This window comes from Salmo trutta, chromosome 12, assembly GCF_901001165.1.
Source record: "Salmo trutta chromosome 12, fSalTru1.1, whole genome shotgun sequence".
NCBI lineage: Eukaryota > Metazoa > Chordata > Actinopteri > Salmoniformes > Salmonidae > Salmo > Salmo trutta.
Window position 1 is genome coordinate 5,310,930 of NC_042968.1, and position 27,694 is coordinate 5,338,623.

General features: G+C 41.4%; 1 protein-coding gene across 1 annotated transcript in view; it reads left to right on the forward strand.

The window, feature by feature from the left end:
* Positions 1-27,694, forward strand: part of LOC115204088 (protein kinase C-binding protein NELL1) — a 448,552-nt gene that overhangs the window by 192,361 nt on the left and 228,497 nt on the right. The window contains exons 8-11 of the mRNA XM_029769393.1: positions 4,029-4,163; positions 12,344-12,446; positions 16,811-16,884; positions 23,923-24,022. Of these exons, the coding sequence (XP_029625253.1) occupies positions 4,029-4,163; positions 12,344-12,446; positions 16,811-16,884; positions 23,923-24,022 (412 nt within the window). The remainder of the gene's footprint in view (positions 1-4,028; positions 4,164-12,343; positions 12,447-16,810; positions 16,885-23,922; positions 24,023-27,694) is intronic.

A 27,694-nucleotide genomic window follows, 5' to 3' on the forward strand; every position in this document is an offset into this window, starting at 1 on the left:
TTGTTTGAGGAGAGTGCACAGTTTTGAACCTGAAAAGTTAATAATAAACAAATTAGGCACATTTGGGCGGTCTTGATACAACATTTTGAACATAAATGCATTGGTTTATTGGAACAGTTTAAAACATTGCACATGCGCTGCTGCCATCTAGTGGACAAAATCTTAATTGCACCTGGGTTGGAATAATACATTATGGCTTTGCTCTTGCATTTCAAAGATATTGTATTATCTTTTACCAGATCTAATGTGTTATATTCTCCTACATTCCTTTCACATGTTCACAAACTTCAAAGTGTTTCCTTTCAAATGGTACCAAGAAATACATGTCCTTGCTTCAGGGCCTGAGCTACAAGCAGTTAGATTTGGGTATGTCATTTTAGGTGAAAATTGAAAAGAATGGGGCGGATCCTTTAATTTATGTCCCCTTAACTGCTCTGAATGCCTCTGTTGATCCTACAGCTATTGTATGCAATAATCATGTGCTTATGAACCAGAGTTATACTGTTAGCACTGAGGAGGTGTGCCCTGGTAGGAAGTCCACCGTGTGCAGCTCACCCTGCACTATAAATTCAAACTTAAAATAATTTATAATGTCTATTTCTGATAAGCTACCCAGTAAAGCATTAAAAACAGTAAAGCATCCCAAAAAGTGGTATAAATAGCCCACATTAACATATGTAGCCTAAGAAACAAGGTTCACAAAATCAATAATGTAATAATCCAGGCTGCATCACATCCGGACGAAATTGGGAGTTCCATAGAGTGGCACACAATTGGCCCAGCATCGTCCAGGTTTAGCTGGGGTAGGCCATCATTGTAAATAAGAATTTGTTCTTAACTGACGCTGCACTTGACACATTTATGAATTGCTTATTCCAGTTACTAATAAGCATGCACCCATGAAGAAAATGACTAAAAACTGTTTCGACCCCTTGGAGTGATGAGGAATTAAAAAATTATATGGTTGAGAGAGATGAGGCAAAAGGAATGTCAAATAATTCTGGCTGCACAACCGATTGGCTGCACAACCGTACTGCAAATTGAGAGATCATGTGACTAAACTTAATAAAAAGAAGAATAAACTATTCTATGAAACAAAGATACATGATATAAAGAATGATAGTAAAAAGCTTTGGAGCTCCTTAAAGGACATTTTAGGCAAAAAGGCAAACTCAGCTCCAATCACTCATTGAATCAGATGACTCATTCATCATACAACCCACTGATATTGCCAACTACTTTAATGATTTTTTCATTGGAAAGATTAGAAAACTTAAGCATGACATGCCAGCAACAAACACTGACACTACACAACCCAAGTATAACTTACCAAATTATAAAAGACAAGCAATGTAATTTTGATTTCAGTAAAGTGAGTGTGGAAGAGGTGAAACAATTATTGTTGTCTATCAACAATGAAAAGCCACCGGGGTCTGACATCTTGGATGGAAAATGACTGAGGATAATAGCAGACGATATTGCCACTCCTATTTGCCATATCTTCAATCTAAGCTTACCAGAAAGTGTGTGCCGTCAGGCCTGGAGGGAAGCAAAAGTAATTCCACTACCCAAGAACAGTAAAGCCCCCTTTACTGGCTCAAATAGCTGACCAAACAGCCTGTTACCAACCCTTAGTACATTTAAAAATGACTAGATACATTTGACTAGATACAATCCTATTTTACTGTAAACAAAACAGACTTCCAGCACCCTAATAGGGAAAGACATTCAACAAGCACAGCACTTACACAAATGATTATTGGCTGAGAGAAACTGATAATAAAAAGATTGTGGGGGCCGTTCTGTTAGACTTCAGCCCGTTTTTTTTTTGTCTGCTGCTGAAAAAATGTATGTGTCATGAATTTACACCTGTGCTATACTGTGAATAAAGAGTTACATGTTTAACAGAAAGCAGAGAGTGTTCTTTAATGGAAGCCAACAACATATTCAAGGTAGAATCAATATTTCCCCAAGGGTAGCTGTCAAGGCCCCTTGCTTTGTTCAATCTTTACTAATGACATGCCACTGGATTTGAGCAAAATCTATGTGTCTATGTGTATCTATGTATGCGGATGACTCAACACTATACATGTTCGCTACTATAATGACTGAAATGACTGCAACACTTTATAAAGAGCTGCAGTTAGTTTCAGAATGGGGGCAAGGAATTAGTTAGTCCTAAATATTTCCAAAACTAAAATCATTGTACTTGGGAAACCCTAAAACCCTAAACCTCAACTAAGTCTTGTAATGAATAATGTGGAAATGTAGCAAGTGACTTAACTGCTTGGAGTAACCCTGGATTGACTGTCATGGTCAAAACAGGTAGTAGTTAAGATGGGAAGAAGTCTGTCCATAATAAAGCACTGCTATGCCTTCTTAAGAACACTATCAACATGGCAGGTCCTATAGGCCCTAGTTTTGCCGCACCTGGACTACTGTCCAGTTGTGTGGTCAGGTGACACTAACAGGGACTTAGGAAAATTACAATTAGCTCAGAATAGGGCAGCACGGCTAGCCTATATGTGTACACGGAGAGCTAACGTTAATAATATCTATGTCAATCTCTCATGGCTCAAAGTGGAAGAGAGATTGACATCATCAATACTTGGTTTTGTAAGAAATGTTGACAAGCTGAATGTACCGAGCTGTCTGTTTAAACTACTAGCACACAGCTCAGACACCCACGCATACCCCAAAATACATGCGGACTGTACTACATACAGCCATGACTACATGGGACTCTATTCCACATCAGGTAACTGATACAAGTAGTATAATCAGATTTTTAAAAAACAGATAAAAATACACCTTATGGAACAACGGGGACTGTGAAAAAACACATACAGGTACAGACACGCATACGCACACACACGGTAGCACACGCACTCTACAGACACGTGCAATGTAATATTGTTGTATTGTGGTATATGGTGTAAAAATGTTATATGATGTGCTGTTTTAGATTTTGTTTAATGTGTAATGCCTTGATGTGTTTGGGAACCAGGAGGAGTAGCTGCTGCATTGGCCGCATCTAATGGGCATCCCTAATAAATAAATACAAAAGATGTGCTTCTGTCCCAAATGATACCATATTCCATTTTTAGTTCACTACTTTGACCAAGGCCCATTTTTGGGACTCAGCCTAAATCATTGGAGCACATTCTTTCATAAGCACTGTGTGTGTGTTAGTTTATTAGTTTGTTAGTTAGTTAGTTTGTTAGTTAGTTATATGCTGAGGGTACACTCCAAAAAATGCTGGCACTGGGTAAATATTGGACAGAGCACACAGTGGGTTATTTTAACCAAGCCAGTTGGTTTGCGTGAATAACCCATATTTGGTTGTTTGTATTACCCGGATTTGTATTCACTTTCATGCTAGGTTCCCCTAGCAGCTGTGTCTTTTTTAAGGTATTCCATAGGTTATTTTCAGGACGCATGACCTATTATGGGCGTGGCTTTCGGATAGTTATTTTTGGCCACCCGTGAGAGAAAATGTTTATGTTACGTTTGTACACTGCAAATGAATATTTCCCTTCAATATTTTTGCAAATTACATCTTTTAATATAAAATTAATAACATTCATATTTACATAATGTAACAAAATGGTAGCTATCCCAACATTGGGATATGCAAAAGCTCTTAAAGACCTCATACACACATGTAAGCCTCATTAAAGTTAAAAGTGTTATATCTCAACAAACCAGAATGAATAACCCAGCATCAACAACCCAACCTTACTATTTTTAAAGAAAACAACCCAACTAAGTGACATAATGGCTGCAACACAGAAATTGGGTCATCCAAACATCCCAGAATTTTGTAGAGTGTAGAATGAAGGTAGGACAACTAGAAATGAATAATGGATTTAATTCTGAAACACTGGGGGCTAAACACACACCAATGTCCATTTCTATGTGTAGTCATTAGCTTTTGCATTTTTTGTCCTCTTAGCTATAGTGCTGCAATATTGAAATGGATGATGATGTGTATGTATCTGTTTGTGTGTGCTTGTGTGTGTCTCCAGCTGAACTATGCAGAGTCCAGGCTGACCCAGCTGGAGGGCTGCCGCTGTGACAGGACGTGCAGTGCCAACGGTGTGGACTACAGAGACAAAGAGCTGTGGGTGGAGCCAGAGAACTGCAGGAACTGCGTCTGCATGGTGGGTATCCCACCCCATCAGATACAATGACTTTGTATCTTTCTCCTCAAAAAAGTCAATACTTTCACCTCACACTAGTCAATTTGTGTGTTTTTGGGATATTCAAGTCAGTTCAATTCACAAGATAAAAAACATAAAATAATGATAATGAGGGGCAATAAACAATAAATAACAATATAAAACATAGAATGGCGCCGGCGAGGATGGATGCCGTTTTACGGGCTCCGTTTTACAGGCTAATAACCAACTGTGCTATTTGGTTTGTTATTTCGTATTGTTTGAAACTCATTTTCTACATAATGTTGCTGCTACTATCTCTTATGACCAAAAAGAGCTTCTGGATATCAGAACAGTGATTATTCACCTCGAACTGGACAATAACTATTTATTTAATGAGTCCGACGCAAAGGATATAGAGCTGGCTGGCTTCTCAGTGCATCGACAGGACAGAGCAGCTACGTCTGGCAAGACGAGGGGCGGGGGTGTGTGTCTATTTGTCAATACCTGCTGGTGTGCGATGTCTAATATTGAAGAAGTCGTGCGGTATTGCTCGCCTGAGGTAGAATAACTCATGATAAGCTGTAGACCACACTATCTACTTAGAGAGTTCTCATCTATATTATTTGTAGCCGTCTATTTACCACCACAAACCGATGCTGGAACTAAGGCCGCTCTCAACGAGCTGAATAAGGCCATAAGCAAACAAGTAAATGCTCATCCAGAAGCGGCGCTCCTAGTGGTCGGGGACTTTAACCTGTTTGGGATAGGGGGCAGTATTTTCACGGCCGGATAAAAAACGTACCTGATTTAATCTGGTTATTACTCCTGCCCAGAAACTAGAATATGCATATAATTAGTAGATTTGGATAGAAAACACCCTAAAGTTTCTAAAACTGTTTGAATGGTGTCTGTGAGTATAACAGAACTCATATGGCAGGCCAGAACTTGAGAAGATTCTATATGGGAAGTGCCCTGTCTGACCATTTCTTGTCCTTCTATAGCCTCTTTATCAAAAATACAGGATCTCTGCTGTAACGTGACCTTTTCTAAGGCTTTCATTGACTCTAGGAAGGCGCCAGAACGTGGATTGATAACTCTGCATTCTCTGGACGAAAAACAGCAGGGGTGCGCGTGCATGTGACGACTCCATGTTTTTCTTTCAGTGTTTGAACGGATACAACGTCTCCCGGTTGGAATATTATCGCTATTTTACGATAAAAATTGCATAAAATTGATTTTAAACAGCGTTTGACATGCTTCGAAGTACGGTAATGCGCCGGCGCGTTACCCTTCGGATAGTGACTTGAACGCACGAACAAAACGGAGCTATTTGGATATAACTATGGATTATTTGGAACCAAAACAACATTGGTTGTTGAAGTAGAAGTCCTGGGAGTGCATTCTGACGAAGAACAGCAATGGTAATCCAATTTTTCTTATAGTAAATCTGAGTTTGGTGAGTGCCAAACTTGGTGGGTGTCAAAATGCCGTGATGGCCGGGCTATCTACTCAGAATATTGCAAAATGTGCTTTCACCGAAAAGCTATTTTAAAATCGGACAGCGCGATTGCATAAAAGAGTTCTGTATCTATAATTCTTAAAATAATTGTTATGTTTTTTGTCAACATTTATCGTGAGTAATTTAGTAAATTCACCGGAAGTTTTCGGTGGGTATGCTAGTTCTGAACAAAACATGCTAATGTAAAAAGCTGGTTTTTGATATAAATATGAACTTGATTGAACAAAGCATGCATGTATTGTATAACATAATGTCCTAGGAGTGTCATCTGATGAAGATCATCAAAGGTTAGTGCTGCATTTAGCTGTGGTTTTGGTTTTTGTGACATATATGCTAGCTTGAAAAATGGGTGTGTGATTATTTCTGGCTGGGTACTCTCCTGACCTAATCTAATGTTTTGCTTTCGCTGTAAAGCCTTTTTGAAATCGGAAAATGTGGTTAGATAAAGGAGAGTCTTATCTTTCAAATGGTGTAAAATAGTAATATGTTTGAGAAATTGAAATTATAGCATTTTTAAGGTTTTTCGTATTTCGCACCAGGCGCCACCACTGGATATTAGCCTGTCCATAAGAGGTTAATCTCTCTGGGGTATGTGGGACGTGACCGTCCCACCTGCGGGACACACTATTCAACAGCCAGTGAAATAGCAGGGCGCCAAATTCAAAACAACAAAAATCTCATAATTCAAATTTCTCACACATACAAGTATTTTACACCATTTTAAAGATACAATTCTCCTTAAACTCTCTCGGGCAGGTGGGATGCAATCGTCCCACCCACGGTTCACACTATTCAACAGCCAGTGAAAAATCTGAGCGCCAAATTCAAAACTACAAAATGTCATAATTCAAAGTTCTCAAACATAGGACTATTTTACACCATTTTATAGATACACTTCTCCTGAATCCAACCACGTTGTCCGATTTCAAAAAGGCTTTACAGCGAAAGCAAAACATTAGATTATGTTAGGAGAGAACATAGACACAAATAAATAAGAGCCCACCGCATAAGGCGGCGGTTCTGATTGTACATTTGTTTTAAGAACACCAAAGGATTATGGTCCGTGAAGACCATTACAGGCAAGGCACTGGAACCCACATATACCTCAAAGAACTGTAATGCTAGCAATAAAGCCAGCTTTCCCTGTTCAATTGTGGAGTACGTTGACTGACAGGAGTTGAACTTACGGGAGAAGAAACTGACGGGTCAATCCACTCCATCTTCATCTTCCTGCAAGAGAACCGCACCCACCCCCACTATACTAGCGTCTACCTCCAACTTAAAAGATTTGTCAAAGTTGGGGGCCGCAAGCACTGGGGCACTACAAAGTAGCGCTTTAGCGGACTTAAAAGCATAGTTACAGTCCTGGGACCACTTAAATGGTACCTTCGGACTAAGCAGAGATGAAAGGGGAGCTACTATCGTCGAGAAATTCTTACAGAATGTACGATAGTAACCTACCATCCCCAGGAATCTGCGCAACTGGCGGCGAGTCGTGGGAGCAGGAAAAGCAACAATTGCTTCCACTTTGCCAGTTACTGGGCGCACTTGACCTCGTCCTACTTGTTTCCCTAAGTAAGTTACTGTAGCCTTTCCAAACTCACACTTAGCCAAATTGAGGGTTAAAGAAGCATTCTCCAACCGCTGAAACACACTTTTCAAGGTGGCGAGATGATCAGACCAAGTAGACGAATGAATCACCACATCGTCAAGATAAGCAGTACAATTCAGCACATCCGCAAACACAATCTTAACTAAGCGCTGAAAAGCTGCAGGTGCATTACACATTCCAAAGGGCATCACAGTATATTGTACGAAGTTATCTGGCATAACAAAAGCCGAGATGTCAGAAGCTCGAGAGGTCAGAGGCACCTGCCAATAACCTTTTAGCAAATCTAATTTACTAACGTAAGCAGCAGAGCCAATTCTATCAATGCAGTCATGTAATCAAGGTAGAGGAAAAGAATCAGACTTTGTAACGGCATTTACTCGACGATAGTCCGTACATAAGCGAGACGTACCGTCAGGCTTAGGAACAAGAATACACGGGGAACTCCAGGAGCCATAGTTAATCCATAGTTATGTTCAAATATCCTCTGTTTTGTTCTTGCATTCAAGACACTATCCGAAGGGTAAAGAAGGGTGACGCGCCCGATGCGTTTCGTGACAAAACATTTCTAAATATTCCATTACCGTACTTCGAAGCATGTCAACCGCTGTTTAAAATAAATTTTTATGCCATTTTTCTCGCAAAAAAGCGATAATTTTCCGACCGGGAAACCCTGTTTACGTTCAAAGACAGAGAAAATAAAAACATGGTGTCACCTCGTGCACGCGCCTCAGTCTCATTGTCCTCTGATCGACCACCATCCAAATGTGCTAATGTTTTTCAGCCAGGGGCTCCAAAGACATCATTCAGCTTTTTGCCGCCTTCTGAGAGCCTATGGGAGCCGTAGGAAGTGTCACGTTACAGCAGAGATCCTCAGTTTTCAATAAAGACAGTGTAGAAGCCCAAGAAATTGTCAGACAGGCCACTTCCTGTAAGGAATCTTCTCAGGTTTTTGCCTGCCATATGAGTTATGTTATAGACAGACACCATTCAAACAGTTTTAGAAACTTTAGGGTGTTTTCTATCCAAAGCCAATAATTATATGCATATTCTAGTTTCTGGGCAGTAGTAATAACCAGATTAAATTGGGTACGTTTTTTATCCGGCCGTGTAAATACTGCCCCCTATCCCTAACAGGTTCAAACTCAAACTAAACTCTCTCTCACTCTCTCTCTCTGCTTAATTTGAATGGCAAACATATGTTTACATTGCCAAAGCAAGTGAAATAGAGATGAAACAAAAGGACTGTGTACACTGTTTAGGGCTAAATAATATTCCAGTTTGCTCAGTTTTTTTGTTGATGCTGTCCAATGTACCAAGTAATTATATTTTTGTTTGCTCATGATTTGGTTGGGTCTAATTGTGTTGCTGTCCTGGGGCTCTGTGGGGCCAGTTTGTGAGCAGAGTCCCCGTACTAGCTGGCAGAGGGCTTTGGCTTTTTAGGTGAGGGCTTTGTTATGGAAGGTTTGAGAATCCCTTCTTTTCAGTGTTTGTCCCATTTTGTGAATTCTTGGTTTTTTAATATTTTTAGCAAGATCCTAATTGGGATGTCAAATGTTATGTTCTTTTTGATGGCGTAGAAGGTTCAAATTTGATCTTCCTTTTGATGGCGTAGAAGGCCCTTCTTGCCTTGTTCACAGCTTTGTGGAAGTTATCTGTGGTGCTGATGTTTAGGCTGAAGTATGTATAATTTTTGTGTGCTCTAGGGCAACAGTGTTTAGGTGGAATTTTCTTTCATGGTCCTGGCATCTGGACCTTTTTTGGGACACCATTATTTTTGTTTTACTGAGATTAACTGTCTGGGCCCAAGTCTGGCAGAAGATTTAGTTAATGCTGCAGGCCCTCTTTGGTTGGGGACAGAAGCACCAGACCATGTGCAAACAGTAAACATTTAACTTTAGACTCTAGTAAGGTGAGGCCGGGTGCTGCAGACTGTTCTTGTGCCCTCGCCAGTTCATTGATATAAATGTTGAAGAGGGTGGGGCTCAAGCTGCATCCCTTTCTCACCCCCCGGCCCTAAGGAATGAAATCGGTGTGTTTTTTTTATCATATTTTTACAGAACACTTGCTGTTTGTGTACATGGATTTTGCTGTTGATGCATATCCCACGGTAGTTATTGTTGTCAAATTTGTCTCCACTTTTGTGGATTGGGGGATCAGACCTTGGTTCCAAATATTGGGGAAGAGTTGAGGATAATGTTAGAGTTTAAGTATAGCCAATTGTAATTTGTGGTCTGTATATTGTATCATTTATTTCATTTAGGATATTATCAACACCACAGGCCTTTTTGGGTTGAATCGTTTTTATTTGTTCTTGTAGTTCATGCTCTCTCTCTCTATCAATCAAGCATTCCCAACCAAATAAGACTTCCAGTAATAAGAGTTCCTGCCTCCTCAGGAGCATGTTAAACTCAGAAAATGTGTAGAAGCAGGCCAAACTCAGACCCCATGTCAGCCCAGGATAGAGTTTTGTGAGTGCGATTTGAGAGAAGGAGAGATTGAGAGAGAGGGAGAGAGAGAGGGTGTGGAGAGAGATTGAGATAGACAGATGGATACAGAGAGATGATGAGAGTGAGAGAGTGATATTGGGAGAGAGAGCGAGAGAGAGGAGAAAGAGCGAGAGAGGAGTATCCTGGGGAAAATATTCTGTGCCATCATGAAAATCAGATTACTGCACTTTCTCAGTGAAAACAATGTCCTAAACAAAAGTCAAATTGGATTCCTACTAAATGTTCGAATTTCCGATAATTTATACCCTACACACCTTAACAAGTGAACCAAAACAAAACATTGATGAATTAGTAAAAACACTACAACAATCAACAGCCCCCTGTCTCACTCTTAACAACACAGAAATAAAATGCATCCTGTATACAGATGACCTGGTGCTGCGGTCCCCCACAAAAAAAGGGTTACAGCAACAATTAGATCATCTGCAACCATTCTGTCAGATCTGGACCCTGACAGTCAATCTTAAAAAGACAAAAATGATGATATTCCATAAATGATCCTGTCACGCCCTGACCATAGAGAGCCTTTTAATCTTTATGTTGGTTAGGTCAGGGTGTGACTAGGGTGGGTTATCTAGGTTGTTTTTTCTATGTTGGCCTGGTATGGTTCCCAATCAGAGGCAGCTGTTTATCGTTGTCTCTGATTGGGGGATCATATTTAGGCAGCCATTTCCCCACTGTGTTTTGTGGGATCTTATTTTGAGTTAGTGCATGTAGCACCTCTTTCATTATGATTAGTTGTTTGTTTCCTTTTTGTTTTGTGAGTTTCATTAAATAAAGATGTGGAACTCAGAGCACGCTGCGCCTTGGTCCGTCTCTCCACACAATCGTAACAGATCCAGATGTCAGGGAAACCGATATGCATTTTTACTGGGCTGTATTAATATAGAACACACACCTACACATATTTGGGACATATTTGGCGTCGGCTCCACATGGAACTTCAATCTGGCTGTGAATGAACTGAAAGACAAAGTAAGGAGGGCATCCTATGCCATTAAAATATATATTAAATTAGATATACAAATTAGGATCTGGCTCAAAATATTTAAATTAATGGAACCAATTGCACTATATGGCAGTGAACCTTTGGTGTCCGCTTACAAAACAATAATTGGACAAACACCCAATTGAAACTCTGCATATGGAATTTGGAAGAGCATCCTCAGAGTACAGAGAAAAACACCACAAAGAGAGCAGAATTAGGCCAATTCCCTCTTCTGCTCAATATCCAAAAAAGAGCTAACAAATGCTATAATCATTTAAAAACAAGTGACCACCACATACAAAGCCCTCAACTGCCAAGGGGTGACCAAAGAGAAGAGTCTACTCAGCAGCTTGTCCAACCAAAGCCTCAGGACAGCACTCAGAAAATCTGACCCAACCAAATGATCACAAAGCAAAATGTATCACCTATTGGAGAAACCACAAGAAATCTAAGTAAACTTCAATTCTATTTGGCTCTAAACAGACAGTCAGTCACCGTGTACTATCTGACCACTGTAACGGATTGAAAACTGAGGAAAACACTAACTATGTACAGACTCAGTGAGCACAGCCTGGCCATAGAGACCGGTTGTCCCAGGCAAACCTGGCTGCCCAGAGAGGACAGGCTGCGCTCATTCTGCCCCTTTAACGACATGCGCTGAGAGTCGGGAAGCAAGTTCAGGGAGTGAGTGTTTTAATGAAAAAAACGCAACATAATCCAAAACAAGTAACACGAACAAGAAATAGAAACAATGACGCTCGGGGAAGGAACCAAGAGGAGTGACATATATAGGGCAGGTAAGGTGATGGAGTCCAGGTGAGTGTCATATTGCGTTAATGAGCGTAACGATGGTGACAGGTGTGCACCTTAACGAGCAGCCTGGTGACCTAGAGGCCGGAGAGGGAGCAAACGTGACAGCCCCCAAGACGAGATAGAGACAGAGCTGAATTTTCTTTTAAACTGTGACAGATATTGACATAAATTAATTATTTCCCCAAATTATACAACAATACGAAGAATTAGATAACTTAAAATGATGAACAAACTTAAATACATACTTGGTGAAAAAACTGAATGCTGTGTTTTAGCAGCCAAATTTGTGGCCTCCCACCACAACCTGAGGGACAGCCAGTGAGAAATATGGTGTGATTATTCATATTTGCCTTTTCCTTATTATTATTTGTTATAATTGCTGTTAATATGAGTATTATTATCATTATTATTGCTTCATTACAAACAGTCTAGTATATTCCTGTCTTTGACCATCATTGAGAGAGAGAGAGAGAGAGAGAGAGAGAGAGAGATAACCACCATGACTTCCTGCTATGAGCCTATTACAGAGTCCGGTTTTTATGATAGAGTTTGATGGTTTGATTATGTGATTTGCACAAGTAACTGATGAGGACTGATAAGTAAGGACATGAGTTTTGAATGCAGTATGTTTTTTCTGTCTGTTTTACACTCATCTTGTTGGCAGTGCCACAGACACACACTGGGATGTTAGAGCTCTGTAAAGCTATCTGTTTGTTTTAGGGTATTCTTTTGTCTCTTCAGAATGGAGTGGTGGAGTGTCGCAGGATATTCTGTCCCCCTGCCAACTGCTCAGAGGACTCTCTCCCCGTGCATGTGGTGGGCACCTGCTGCAAGAAATGCCGACGTGAGTACTGTCATCATGCCTCGACCACTGAGTGAGGAGAGCAGAATTAGGCCAATTCCCTCTTCTGCTCAATATCCAAAAAAGAGCCAACAAATGCTATAATCATTTAAAAACAAGTGACCCCCTACATACAAAGCCCTTGACTGCAAGAGGTGACCATAGAGAAGAGTCCCCTCAGAAGCTGGTCCAACCAAACAAAGCCTCAGGACAGCACTCAGAAAATCTGACCCAACCAAATGATCACAAAGCAAAATTAAAAATGCATCACCTATTGGAGAAACCAGTAAACCAGTAAAGTAAACTTCAATGCTATTTGGCTCTAAACAGACAGTCTGCCACCGTGTATTATCTAACCACTGTAATGGATAGAAAACTGAGGAAAACGCTAACTATGTACAGACACAGTGAGCACAGCCTGGCCATAGGGACCGGTTGTCCGGTCTCATAATAAGTTGCATGGACTCATTTCGTGTTCAATAATAGTGGTTAACACGATTTTTTTTAATGGCTACCCCATCTCTGTACCCCACACATGCAGGACCCCCTGTAAGGACCCTCAATCGAGTATTGCGTTTCAAGCACATTCAACCACAAAGACCAGGGAGATTTTTCAATGCCTCAAAAAGAAGGGCACAGATTGGTAGATGTGTAAAAATAGACAGAACACTGAATATCCCTTTGAGCATGGTAAAGTTATTAATTACACTTTGGATATTGTATCAATACACCCAGTCACTACACAGATTCAGGTGTCCTTCCTAACTCAGTTGCTCGAGAGAAAGGAAACTGCTCAGAGATTCCATGAGGCCAATGGTGATTTTAAAACAGTTACAGAGTTTAATGGCTGTGATATGAGAAAACTGAGTGTCACGGTTGTCGTAAGAACGGGACCAAGGCGCAGCGTGTGTAGAGTTCCACATCTTTATTCCAAAGTGAAACTTCAAGCAAAAACAAATAAATCAAATAAATGAACAGCTAAACGTGACTACGTGGTGCACAAACACAAAACAATATCCCACAACCACAGGTGGGAAAAATAGCTACTTAAATATGATCCCCAGTTAGAGACAATGATTACCAGCTGCCTCTAATTGGGAGTCATACAAAACACCAACATAGAAAATATAAACTAGAACACAACATAGAAATATAAACTAGACTACCCCCTAGTCACGCCCTGACCTACTACACCATAGAGAAACAAGGGCTCTCTATGGTCAGGGCGTGACACTGAGGATGGATCAACAACATTAAAGTTACTCCACAACACTAACCTAAATGACAGAGTGAAAAGAAGGAAGCTTGTACAGAATAAAAATATTCCAAAACATACATCCTATTTTCAACCAGGCACTTAAAGATGCACTATGCAGAAATCCCTCTGCCATTTCCTGGTTTCTAAAATTCTAATAGTTTGCCTAATTTACCTTTTTTGACTAAACAAGGAAGTATAATGTAGAGAATCATTGTACCATCCAAACCGTTGTGAAATATATTTTCAATAACCACAAACATTGTATTTTCAGCTGTTTGAAGCTGGTGTACAAAATCGAAAGTAAAAGACTCAACTTTAAAATGGAAACATAGAAATAGCGCAAATAAAACAGACTCTTCTTACACTTGCTTTCAATGAGAATTGTTGGATCGCCCAAAAAGTTACATATTGCAGCTTCACAGTGGCTTGTGGGAAGTATTCACCTCCCTTGGCATTTTTACTATTTTGTTGCCTTACAACCTGGAATTAAAATAGATTTCTGGGGGATTTGTATCATTTGATTTACACAACATGCCAACCACTTTGAAGATTCAAAATATTTTTTATTGTGAAACAAACAAGAAATAAGACAAAAAATCGGAACTTGAGCTTGCATAACTATTCACCCCCAAAGTCAACAATTTGTAGAGCCACCTTTTGCAGCAATTACAGCTGCAAGTCTCTTGGGGTATGTCTCCATGAGCTTGGCGCATCTAGCCACTGGGATTGTTGCCCATTCTTCAAGGCAAAACTGCTCCAGCTCCTTCAAGTTGGATGGGACCCGCTGGTGTACAGCAATCTTTAAGTCATACCACATATTCTCAATTGGATTGAGGTCTGGCCTTTGACTAGGCCATTCCAAGACATTTAAATGTTTCCCCTTAAACCACTCGAGTGTTGCTTTAGCAGTATGCTTAGGGCCATTGTCCTGCTGGAAGGTGAACCTCCATCACAGTCTCACATCTCTGGAAGACTGAAACAGGTTTCCCCCAAGAATCTTCCTGTATTTAGCGCCATCCATCAATCCTTCAATTCTGACCAGTTTCTCAGTTCCTGCCAATGAAAAACATCCCCACAGCATGATGCTGCCACCAGCATGCTTCACTGTGGGGATGGTAGTCTCGGGGTGAGGTGTTGGGTTTGCGCCAACATAGTGTTTTCCTTGATTGCAAAAAAGCCCAATTTTAGTCTCATCTGACCAGAGTACCTTCTTCCATATGTTTGGGGAGTCTCCCACATGCCTTTTGGCGTACACCAAACGTGTTTGCTTATTTTTTTTTTTAAGCAATGGCTTTTTTTCTGGCCACTCTTCCGTAGAGCCCAGCTTTGTGGAGTGTACGGCTTATAGTGGTCCTATGGACAGATACTCCAATCTCCGCTGTGGAGTTTTGCAGCTCCTTCAGGGTTATCTTTGGTCTCTTTGTTGCCTCTCTGATTAATGCCCTCCTTGCCTGGTCCGTGAGTTTTGGTGGGCGGCCCTCTCTTGGCAGGTTTGTTGTTGGCACCATATTCTTTCCATTTTTGAATAAAGGCTTTAATGGTGCTCCGTGGGATGTTCAAAGTTTCTGATATTTTCTTATAACCCAACCCTGATCAGTACTTCTCCACAACTTTGTCCCTGAACTGTTTGGACAGCTCCTTGGTCTTCATGGTGCCGCTTGCTTGGTGGTGCCCCTTGCTTAGTGGTGTTGCAGACTCTGGGGCCTTTCAGAACAGGTGTATCTATACTGAGATCATGTGACAGATCATGTGACACAGATTGCATTATTTAACTAATGATGTGACTTCTGAAGGTAATTGGTTACACCATATCTTATTTAGGGGCTTCATAGCAAAGGGGGTGAATACATATACACGCACCACTTTTCCTTTTCATTTTTTTCATTTCAATTCACCAATTTGGACTATTTCGTTTATGTTCATTACGTGAAATCCTAATAAAATTCATTTAAATTACAGGTTGTAATGCAACAAAATAGGAAAGACGCCAAAGGGATGAATACTTTTGCAAGGCACTGTAAGTAATACTGCAAAAAATGTGGCAAAGAAATGTACTCTTTGTCCTGAATACAAAGCTTTATGTTTGGGGCAAATCCAACACATCACTGAGTACCGCTCTTCACCTTTTCAATCATGGTTGTGGCTTCATCATGTTATGGGTATGCTTGTCATCGGCAAGAACTAGGGATTTTTTTAATCAAAATGAACGGAATACAGCTATAAGCCCAAGCAAAATCCTAGAGGCAAACCTGGTTCAGTCTGTTTTCCAACAGACACTGGGAGACGAATTCACCTTTCAGCAGGAAAAGGCCAAATCTTCACTGGAGTTGCTTACCAAGATGACATTGAATGTTCCCGAGTGGCCTACAGTTTTGAATTAAATTGTTTTGAAAATCTATGGCATGACTTGAAAATGGCTGTCTAGCAATGATCAACAATTAAGATGACAGAGCTTGAAGAATTTTAAAATGGACAAATATTGTACAATCCAGGTGTGCAAAGCTCTTAGGGCCAGATCCCGACTTCAGAATGTATGACTTTCCTACACACACCTTTCCTATGCACTTCTCAGTATTTTGTGTACAGACTTTATTCATTTGCGTAATGCGCTCTTCATGTGTGGCTACATTGCACACTCTGAATAAATATCATTCAACCGCTGAAAACCCTCCCACTTGCTGGCCAAAATATTTTCTCATGACGTTGTCATTCAATAGCATTTTTAGTACATTTTCATCTTAAGCATCCATTTAAATACGGTGCACCTTTTGATTATAATTTTGTCAACAGACTCAATAGAATAATTTGAGAGAATGGGTTGAGAATATATTGATCAACGAAACTTCACATAGGCCTTCCTAATTAGTATATCAGATAGGGTTACAAAATTCAAGTAACTTTCCCAAAATTCCCAGGTTTTCCAGAAATCCTGGTTGGAATATGGCTGAAATCAGGAGAGAATAAAGCAGGAAATCTGGGAATCTTCCAACCGGAATTTATAGAAAATCTGGGAATTTTTGAAAAGTGGCAACCCTAATATCAGAATTGCTTAACTGTATATATACTCACATATCACCAACGATAATGTCCTTTTTCTTTGTCCCCACAGCAAAATGCACCTACATGGCCCAAACTCTGTCAGAGGGCCAGCGTCTGCTAACAAAAATGTGCACAGAATGCAAGGTAACAACGGATCCATCCCTCCCTGACTAACAGCATTTGGGTTGTAACGATACCATTATTGTGATACTCAGAACAATTGTGAAGTATCGTGATACTCAGAAGTACTGTGAAGTGTGGTGAAGTATCATGATAGTCATGGCAAGGAAACAAAACATGAAGCAGACTTCATTTCTTGAGGAAAACAGTCCTAATGTTGGAAACAAAGAAACAAACAGCATTACGTGTCCCCCAGAGTCACATTTGTGTATATTCGAAACTATAGCACACAATATTTTACATAAAGCAGGTTTTCAAAGAGCTGTGTGCTTTGTGTTTTCCTTCTTGCCATGGAAAATCGAGTATCATATTATTGTGATACTGGTATTGTGACAAGCAAGTTGTACAACTCGGTTCTGTATATTGATCTCTGTGTTATTTAATTATCCAACTGGCTTTATTAGTGCTCAGAGACAAGACACAATATGTTGTCATGCCTGTACTGTGAGGATCACAATGGGTCAGATTAGCTTGGCAATGATTGACAATAACCAGACCTTCTCTCACCCACAAACAAGGGGAGGAAGGAACTGGGCTGGTTTGACAGTTCACACCCTGTTGTAAATCACAGGAGATGGGGGGGGTCTGAGTGCATAAAAAGCCTTGGTAATGAAATTACAATTTGACCAGGAAACATGAGGTGGTAGCTGCAGGTGATAGCTAGACACCTCAACACGAGGTGAAGAAATAAGCTAATTTTCTGTTAGACCAGAGAGACGGGGAGCTGCAGCTCATGTCCATAGTGGTCTGAATCCTGAACACTGAGTAATCAACACGAGGAGGAAGAGGCGACAAACTCCCCTCTCAGTCAACTGGTACAGCTGATTAGCTGTCCTGAGTAAAATATCTCAAACTCTTCAAAACATCCTTCTACCCTTGTCAAATCACCGTACTATTTTACTCTCATCACCAATGGGAAGCGTCGACATGGCTGGCTATCTTCCAGAGTGAACAACAGTAGAAGACGGGAAGGTGAGACCCGTTTCAGACAATCAGAGCCATACAGCTTGCCGCTGAAAGGCCACAATCTTCCTAAGGAGTGCTGGATCCATCCGAACAAAGGAAGTCACATGTAAATACATTCATGATTTCTTGATCCAAACGGGCGGAAGTTTGTGTGCAAACTATATGATTAATGCTACTGTGAGAATACTTCTGAAATGTCTCGACGATAAATGTAACTTTTTCTCCCCCCTCCATCTAAGTTGTAACAAGCCGTCATATTTTGTCAGTCCACTCGGGAAATTGGTCTAATGCAAAGGGTGTAAATTTATTCAGTGTTATTATTTAGTTAACTAGTAAATAAATAATTAAAGCAATTTGTGTAGTACTGAATCATGAGCAAGGCTGGGGTTTTTGCAGATGCATGAGGTTACGAATGATGATATGATTAACAAGAAGACTGTTTATCGATGAAATAGATATATACCTTATAGAGTTTAATTTGGGAGATGGTAAAACTTTAAACAGCCTCTTCCATTGTTCCACAAATTCCTAATGTTACATGATTCATTTAGTCGGGTAACAATTAAACACAGTTAGTGGATTAAATAAATAACAGTCAGATTAATGAATGTAAAGTCAGGATTTTCTTTTTTTCTTTCTCTTCCATGGGTGAGATATGAGGGTATTTGAGCGTAATGTATGAACATACAAACAAAGGGCTGTTTGAAGCATTTGAGGGGTAAATCTAAGGAGCAGGGCTGCGTCCCAAAACGATCCCTCTACAGGACCCTATGAGGCGTGGTCAAAAGTAATATATTATTGGGAATAGATTGCAATTTGGGTCGCAGATTAAATTTAAGGAGCAGGCAGCACAGGGACTGTATTGCAGTGCAGTAGACTATAATTAAAGTCATTATTCCACTGAGCTGCCATTTATCTTAAAATACATTTTTCAGAGATAAAATGTGTGTTTTACTTTTGTCATTGGTTACAATGAGACAAGCCAGCCAGAGAGGGAAAAAGGTTTTAAGGCCCCCTTTAGACTGTAAAGTGGTAATCAGTGCTGTGTAGCTAGCTTTCCTTCAGACAGTGATTACAGTCTTCATCATTTGCCACCATGGTTGTTAAAGTGGAGAACTAGCCAGTTCAATAGTATACAGTACCAGTCAATTTACTATTTTCTACATTGTAGAATAATTGTGAAGACATCAAAACTATGAAATAACACATATGGAATCATGTAGTAACCAAAAAAGCGGTAAACAAATCAAAATATGTTTAATGTTTTCGTTCTTCAAAGTAGCCACCCTTTGCCCTGATGACAGCTTTGCACACTCTTGGCATTTTCTCAGCCAGCTTCATGATCAATGCGTTTCCAAAAGCCTTGACGGAGTTCCCAACTACGCTGAGCATCCCGAACCATCTCAATTGGTTTGAGGTCGGGTGATTGTGGAGGCCAGGTCATCTGATGTTGCACTCCATCACTCTTCTTCTTGGAGAAAATAGCCCTTACAAAGCCTGGAGGTGTGTTTTGGGTCATTTTCCTGTTGAAAAATAAATGATAGTCCCACTAAGCGCAAACCAGATGGGATGGCGTATAGCTGCAGAATGCCGTGGTAGCCATGCTGGTTAATTGTGTCTTGAATTCTAAATAAATCACTGACAGTGTCAACAGCAAAGCACCCCCACACCATCATACCTCCTCCTCCATGCTTCACATTGGAAACCACACATGCGGAGATCATCCATTCACCTACTCCGTGTCTCACAAAGACAGTGGTTGGAACCAAAAATCTTAAATTTGGACTCTTCAGACTAAAGGACAGATTTCCAATGGTCTAATTGCCATTGCTCAAGTTTCTTGGCCCAAACAAGTCTCTTCTTCTTATTGGTGTCCTTTCGTAGTGAAGTCTTTGAAGCAATTCGACCATGAAGGCCTTATTCACGCAGTCTCCACTGAGGAGTTGATGTTGAGATGTGTCTGTTACTTGAGCTCTGTGAAGCACTTATTTGGGCTGCAATCTGAGGTGCAGTTAACACTAATGAACTTATCCTCTGCAGCAGAGTTAACTCTGGGTCTTCCTTTCCTGTGGCGGTCCCCATGAGAGCCAGTTTCATTATAGTGGTTGATGGTTTTTGCGTCTGCACTTGAAGAAACTTTCAAAGTTCGTAAAATTTTCTGAATTGACTGATCTTCATGTCTAAAAGTAATGATAGACTGTCCTTTCTCTTTGCTTATTCGAGCTGTTCTTGACATAATTTGGAATTGGTATTTTAACCCAATAGGGCTATCTTCTGTGTACCATCCCAACCTTGTCACTACACAATTGATTGGCTCAAACACATTCCATATATTAACTTTTAACAAGAAACACCATGTTAGTTGAATTGCATTCTAGTTGACTACCTCATGAAGCTGGTTGAGAGAATGCTTTGATTGTGCAAAGCAGTTATCAAGGCAAAAGGTGTTTACTTTGAAGAATATAAAATATCAATTATATTTTTATTTGTTTAACCTCTCTGGGCTCAACAGCCAGTTGAATCCCGTGGCGCGTTATTCAAATACCTTAGAAATGCTATTACTTCAATTTCTCAAACATATGACTATTTTACAGCATTTTAAAGACAAGACTCTCGTTAATCTAACCACACTGTCCGATTTCAAAAAGGCTTTACAACGAAAGCAAAACATTAGATTATGTCAGCAGAGTACCCAGCCATAAATAATCAGACACCCATTTTTCAAGCTAGCATATAATGTCACATAAACCCAAACCACAGCTAAATGCAGCACTAACCTTTGATGATCTTCATCAAATGACAATCTTAGGACATTATGTTATACAATACATGCATGTCTGTTCAATCAAGTTCATATTTATATCAAAAACCAGCTTTTTACATTAGCAGGTGACTAACATGTGACTAGCATTCCCACCGAACACTTCCGGTGAATTTACTAAATTACTCACGATAAACGTTCACAAAAAACATAACAATTATTTTAAGAATTATAGATACAGAACTCCTCTATGCACTCGATATGTCTGATTTTAAAATAGCTTTTCGGTGAAAGCACATTTTGCAATATTATAAGTAGATAGCCCGGCATCACAGGGCTAGCTATTTAGACACCCAGCAAGTTTAGCACTCACCAAAGTCAGATTTACTATAAGAAAAATGTTATTACCTTTGCTGTCTTCGTCAGAATGCACTCTCAGGACTTCTACTTCAATAACAAATGTTGGTTTGGTCCCAAATAATCCATTGTTATATCCAAATAGCGCCGTTTTGTTCGTGCGTTCAAGACACTATCCGAAGGGTAAATAAGGGTTACGAGCACGATGCATTTCATGACAAAACATTTCTAAATATTCCATTACCGTACTTCGAAGCATGTCAACCGCTGTTTAAAATCAATTTTTATGCAATTTTTCTCGTTAAAAAGCGATAATATTCCGACCGGGAAATCGTTTTTTATTACAAAGAGAGTGAAAGTAAAAGCATGTTATCCCCTCATGCACGAGCCTCAGTCTGATGGCCCTCTGATAGAGCACTTGCCAAACGCGCTAGTGTGTTTCAGCCTGGGCCTTGAATTACGTCATTCAGCTTTTTCCCGGGTTCTGAGAGCCTATGGGAGCCGTAGGAAGTGTCACGTCATGCCAGAGATCCCCTGTTTTTGTTAGAGATGATCAAGGAGGGCAAGAAATGGTCAGACAGGCCACTTCCTGTAAGGAATCTTCTCAGGTTTTGGCCTGCCAAATGACTTCTGTTATACTCACAGACACCATTCAAACAGTTTTAGAAACTTTAGGGTGTTTTCTATCCAAAGCCAATAATTGTATGCATATTCTAGTTACTGGGCAGGAGTAGTAACCAGATTAAATCGGGTACGTTTTTTATCCGGCCATGCAAATACTGCCCCCTAGCCCCAACAGGTTAACTCTTTTTTTGGTTGCTACATGATTCCATATGTGTTATTTCATAGTTTTGATGTCTTCACTATTATTCTACAATGTTGAAAATAGTAAAAATAAAGAAAAACCCTGGAATGAGTAGGTGTGTCCAAACTTTTGACTGGTACTGTAGGTGTATACACTTCCCTTCATCAAATTACAGCAAACAGAGAGCTTAAAGGGGAAATTTGGACATAACATTTAGGAAGTTGCCCTTATCACTCCTCTTTATTTTTAACTATTAGTCATGTAAGTTAGCTGGAGCTTGTAATGGCTGTTTAACCTTATACTGCATTGGGCTAAATCAGGGTTCCACAGAGTGTTTCTTGGTAGTCTTAAACAAATCTACTTTGAAACAAAAGTATACACCTCACACACATGGTTATGGGCTTAAAAAAAGGCGACACCTGTTCCATGTCAAATATAGAGTTGAAATGTATTACAGTTTGTGTTTGCATCCCATTATTACACTTTATATATATCACAGAAGACTGAAATATAACAAAACCGTTTGACATAGAAACACTGGATTTTCGGCCGCTTTCAACTTTGTGGCAACAGTTTGGGGAAGGCCCTTTCCTGTTTCAGCATGACAATGCCCCCATGCACAATGTGAGGTCCATACAGAAATGTTTTGTCGAGATCGGTGTGGAATAACTTGACTGGCTTGCACAGAGCTCTGACCTCAACCCCGTTGAACATCTTTGGGATGAATTGGAACGCCGACTCCGAGCCAGGCCTAATCGCCCAACATCAGTGCCCACATCACGTAACTCAGTCAAGCAGTAAAATCAGAACAGCACGGAGTTGTCACACCTGCTCCCGCTCTCCCTTCGCGCACCAGGCTCCCCAGCATTACACACTCCTGCCACCATCAGTACGCACACCTGCCTTTCCCCATCAAGCGCATCAGCGATTGCTGGACTCACCTGGACTCAATCACCTCTGTCATTACCTTCCCTATATCTGTCTGTTCCCCGATCTATTCCCTGCTGCAGCATTAGTTGTCGTTTTGTACCCATGTGCTGACGCTGTTCTTCTCCTGGTATTTTTGTCTGTTTCCTGATTAAATGTTGACTCCCCGTACTTGTTTCTCATCTCCTGCGTTGTTCCTTACAGTAGTGTGAAGAGACACACACACACAGGCACACACATTGCATTCTCAAACACATGCTAACACACACACATAGACATACATTTTTATGTTGTTTTTCTGCTGTATTATTGATTTTGAATTGTAGATATGTTATGGTAGAGTAGTACGTCATAGTATGTTGTGTTATGTATTATTGTATGTAATTGCGATTGGACCACAGAAAGAGTAGCTGCTGCTGCCGGTATCCGGAATAAATAAAATATAAAGCATAGTGCACTACTTTTCACCAGGGGCCATAGGGTTGTGGTCAAAAGTAGTGCACTATGTAGGAAACAAACCCAGTTGGTGTAGCGCCTGGAAGGGGGTGACTTTGAAGTAAATTTTAAATAGAGAGGTGTCTAAGGGGTCTGAGTCGATGCTTCACACCTTGAGAGGCACACAGGGACCATGGAGGAGCGGAAACTGAGACAGGTTGACGCATGTAACTGTGCGCATGGCTATTTATTTTGAAAGTCCATGGGAGGATGAGGAAGACTGTTTTTTAGAGAGGAGAGCCTGAATTCTCTCCCTTTCTTTGTGAATCTGTGTATATCCCTGTCTCTATGCATTTACATTCATGTTGTGGGTAATGTGCCTATATTCTGTAGTAGTGTGTTTCTCTTTTTGCAAGTGTCGAGGATCAGTCTAAAATATAATTATCCTTCTGCTACAAGGATGCAAGCACACTAATTTACTCAAACAACCTACTAACATACTGTACATTTAATATTAAACAATTTGCATTGCACCCTAACCCTTCCAGGTCATATTCAAAAAGGTTCTGTGTTTATCTTTTGCATTTGTGCTTTTCTATATGCTACGAAATTTATTGACATCATGTAATTATTGGAAACAACCTATCGCTAACATGCTAATTCTAATCAAATGTTTATTGCCCCTGAGGGGTTAAATAAAGATGTATTGATTTGAATTGCTTGAATGTGTGTATTTGGGTTGTGTTTGCAGAATGGGCTGATGGTGAGAGTGACAGAGAACTGTCCGGAGATCAACTGCACCCTCAAGGAACAGATCCTACCTGACAACAGGTGCTGCAATGTCTGCAAAGGTTGGTCCTTCACCTATAAAGTCGCTTGCTATTGTTTCAGTCCTCAGTCCCTCTCCCCTTGCAGTATCTCATTGGCCGAGCTATCATCTTCCGCTGCCCAACATTTAATGAGTCTGAATCATTCCTAATAGCCGTCTATCATTGGTTCCAACCTTTACAACTTGTAAGGGAGCATGGAGAAGCTAACAGAGCCAATCCCTGCCTGCTGCTTGTTTGAGGGGAGCCAATTTCTCTGTCCCAAATGACTCCATATTCCCTATGTAGCACACTTATACTGTATAGTGCATAACTTTTTATCAGGGCCCATACGGCTCTCGTGCATTTCCTATTCTGTCTCTCTCATGGTGTCAGCCAAACTTCCACCTCTCAAGTTCTGATTCTTTGTACATGTAAGACCTCTTCTGAGAACGAGGGAGAGAAAGAGAGAATATGACAGAGAAAGAAAGAGAGAGGGATAAAGAAAGAAAAACATGTCAGAGAGAGAGAGACTTTTTTGACTTTTTGTCTTTCTTTAATGATACATCATCTTTTTATGAAAACCTCACCACCCACCCCCCTTTAAAAAACAAATATCCCCTGTGCTGCACACTCACCTTGCCCTCTACCCCACGATACAAAACAACATCACACATCACAATAACCAAAATCTCACTACTTCTTCAACTCTATATCCAACCCATCTTCCCCAGCTATCTGCCTCCCCGACACACCATATCTCCTGAAAGATCTCCACACATTTTATCATTTTATAGAACTCAAATTCCACGCTAAGACGCACAGAGACCATCCCATTAAATAATAGTAAAGCGTCTGTTATCCCCCACCTTTGACCCTCTTCGTCCTTATTAGCCAAATAGCCAAGTTTGCCTGAGCAAACAGAAAATCAAAAACACACATTTGCCTTTTCCTTATTTGAATACCTGTACCAATTATACACATCCCGACAGTATACTCCACCCCCAACCTCTCACACAGACATTCCAACAGAGACATCAATGGCATTAACCTGGCAGAAAACATGATGCACAGTTTCACTCGTGACACAGAAGGACACCCGGGTCGACCCGTGCCATCCAGTTATTAGTGGCCAGGGCTCCATGTAGAACCCTTTACTCGACGTCCCCTGACCTCTTTGGTACTGTGAGTTTGTAGAGCCCCCTCCATCTAAAACCCACCATACTCTCCGCCCCACATATCCCCTGTCACTGATGTGCCTTCACTCCTGTTAGGCTCCTAATGTTCCTCAACTTAATGCAAAGGTTGTAGAGGGCTTTACCTCCCACCCCCTCAAACTCCCCCAGGCTTGGAGTGTTAAAGTCTTTACCGTTAACTGCAGTGGCGGAACCACTGGTGGCCCCTCCCCCTTTGGCTGCTCAAACACCTCCCTTACCGGCTCAGACAGTGCTTCCTGGACCTCCCCCAGGAATCTCTCCAGCAGCCTAAGAGATGTTAGTCCTGTTTGTTGTGCCAGGACTTCCTCTGTTTTCCACCCCTCCTCCCCCATCAGCCGCAGGTCGCCCAGCCTTAATAAACCCGCTGCCATCAGTTGCTTTTGCAGGGTGACCGATTGAAACGATCTCAAAAGGATGACTGGATAGTGGAAGATAGGCTCCTCCCATAGACAAGGCTCCACACCCCCTTCTCGTGTGGGCCTTAGCAGCTGCCAGGCCCTTAGCACCACAGAGTAAAAATCAGAGAGACCTGCTGTACTCAGCCTCTCCAGCCTCATGAGGAACAGCTGCCGGTCCCAACCCTAATCCGCTCTCCTCAGCAGCGGGCACGCTGGTTCCCTCCAGCCAACATCAGTATGGTACAGCAGTCTCTGCACCGACTTTAGTCGGAATGCAGCCAACCTGCTATCCAGTTCCACCAGGCCTGTCCTCCTTTGTGGACAACACTGCCGCCCTCAGCCAGTGATGGCCTGAGGGGGGTTGAGGACATCCAGTTTATGCCACAGGAAGGATGCCGCCAGGTTGTTGATTATCAGCACCCTCACTCTATATGACACTTGGGACAGGAGACACCTCCAACTGGCAATCTTGACACCACTGCCTGTGACAGCCCCTCCCAGTTATTCCTGACCCACCTCTCCGAGCCCAGGTACACCCCCAAGATGTTAAGCCATTCACAACCCCACTGCAAACCCCTGGATGCAGAGGGGGGCCCCTATCCCTCCTTGCCCCACACAACAGAGCTTTGCTCTTGCCTCAGTTCACCTTAGCTGATGAAGCTCCCTCGCACACCTTCAGACTGCATATCCTGCCCATCCCTGACCATCACAGAAATGTAATCTGCATACGCCGACACTGCTATGCCTGTCAACACACCCATACCTTTCCAGCACACTCCCTGCAGTCTCCTGCGTAGGAGGCCCAAAAAAGTCTATATGGCTAGTGTATATAACTGCCCCAATAGAGGGTATCCTTGTCTAATGCCAGCCTCACTCAGACTGGCCTACTGAGCCCCCCTCCCACCTTGATCATACATGACGCCCCAGCATACTACATCTTCATACAAGCCAAAAACCTTTCCCCAAACCCAAACACAGACATCACATTAAACAGATACTCATGGTCCACTCTATCAAAAGCCTTCTCTTGGTCTAAAGAGACCAGTCCAAAGTTCATATTAGAAACTCTCAACAAGTCCAACATGTCCCTGATTTAAGAACAAGTTGTACGTGATTGAGCATCCTGGTACACATTATGTCTGGTCCTTGTGTACTATAGAGTCCAGGTGGGATATCAGTCTGTTAGCGAGGACCGTTGAAAATATATTGTAGTCCGCACAGAGCAATGCCACAGGGCTCCAGTTCTTAAGTTCACACAAGTCCCCTTTTTTGGGCAGGAGAGTCAGAGCCGCCCGACGGCAGCTCATTGGCAACTCTCCTATGCCGACGCACTTACCCAACATGCAAAACAAGTCCAGTCCATCCGACAGCCTCAGACAATGCATACCCTTGGCTTCATCGCTCGGTCTTTCCAAACCAAAGAAGAAGGAGCTGGGAGCACCCATCTCCTTGAACATGGAGAACCTAGCTCTTGCAAGTTGTCCCTTTGCTTTAACCTGGAAAAAACTGCCCAGGTCCCTATGTAATTCAGCTAAATTAGCCTGGAAGCTTACATTGCCTTGCCACCCACACCAGCTCTACCTCCACTTCACTGATACTACGCATAAGTTCCCCCAATACTCTCCTAGCCTCTGAGGATGAGAGAGCTCTATACTGTTGACAGAAAAGCCACATTTGGACTTTTCCCATATCCCACCATTGACTCAAATACTCATACTCCTCTCTTCACTGCCCACATCTTTCCAAAAAAGTCTGGAAACCTGAGCAAAAAGTTGCATCTTGTAAGAACTTTACATTAAACTTCCAATAGGATGGCTGCCAAGGCCCTGGTGAAATAGACTGCAGAGCCATGGTCATGTGGTGATCCGAAAAACCCACCGGGAGAATGATAGCGCCCAACAACCTATTGATCTGATTCCTGGACATGTAAAACCGATCTTGTCGGGCTGCACTCACCCTAGCCCCAAAGACCTTCATCCGTGTATACTGTCTTGTCTTGGGATGTCTAGTTCTCCAAACATCCACTAGGCCAAACTGCTCAATGATGTCCCTTAACACCCCCACTGAGCCTGAATAACGCTTTATATATTTCGTAAAATACA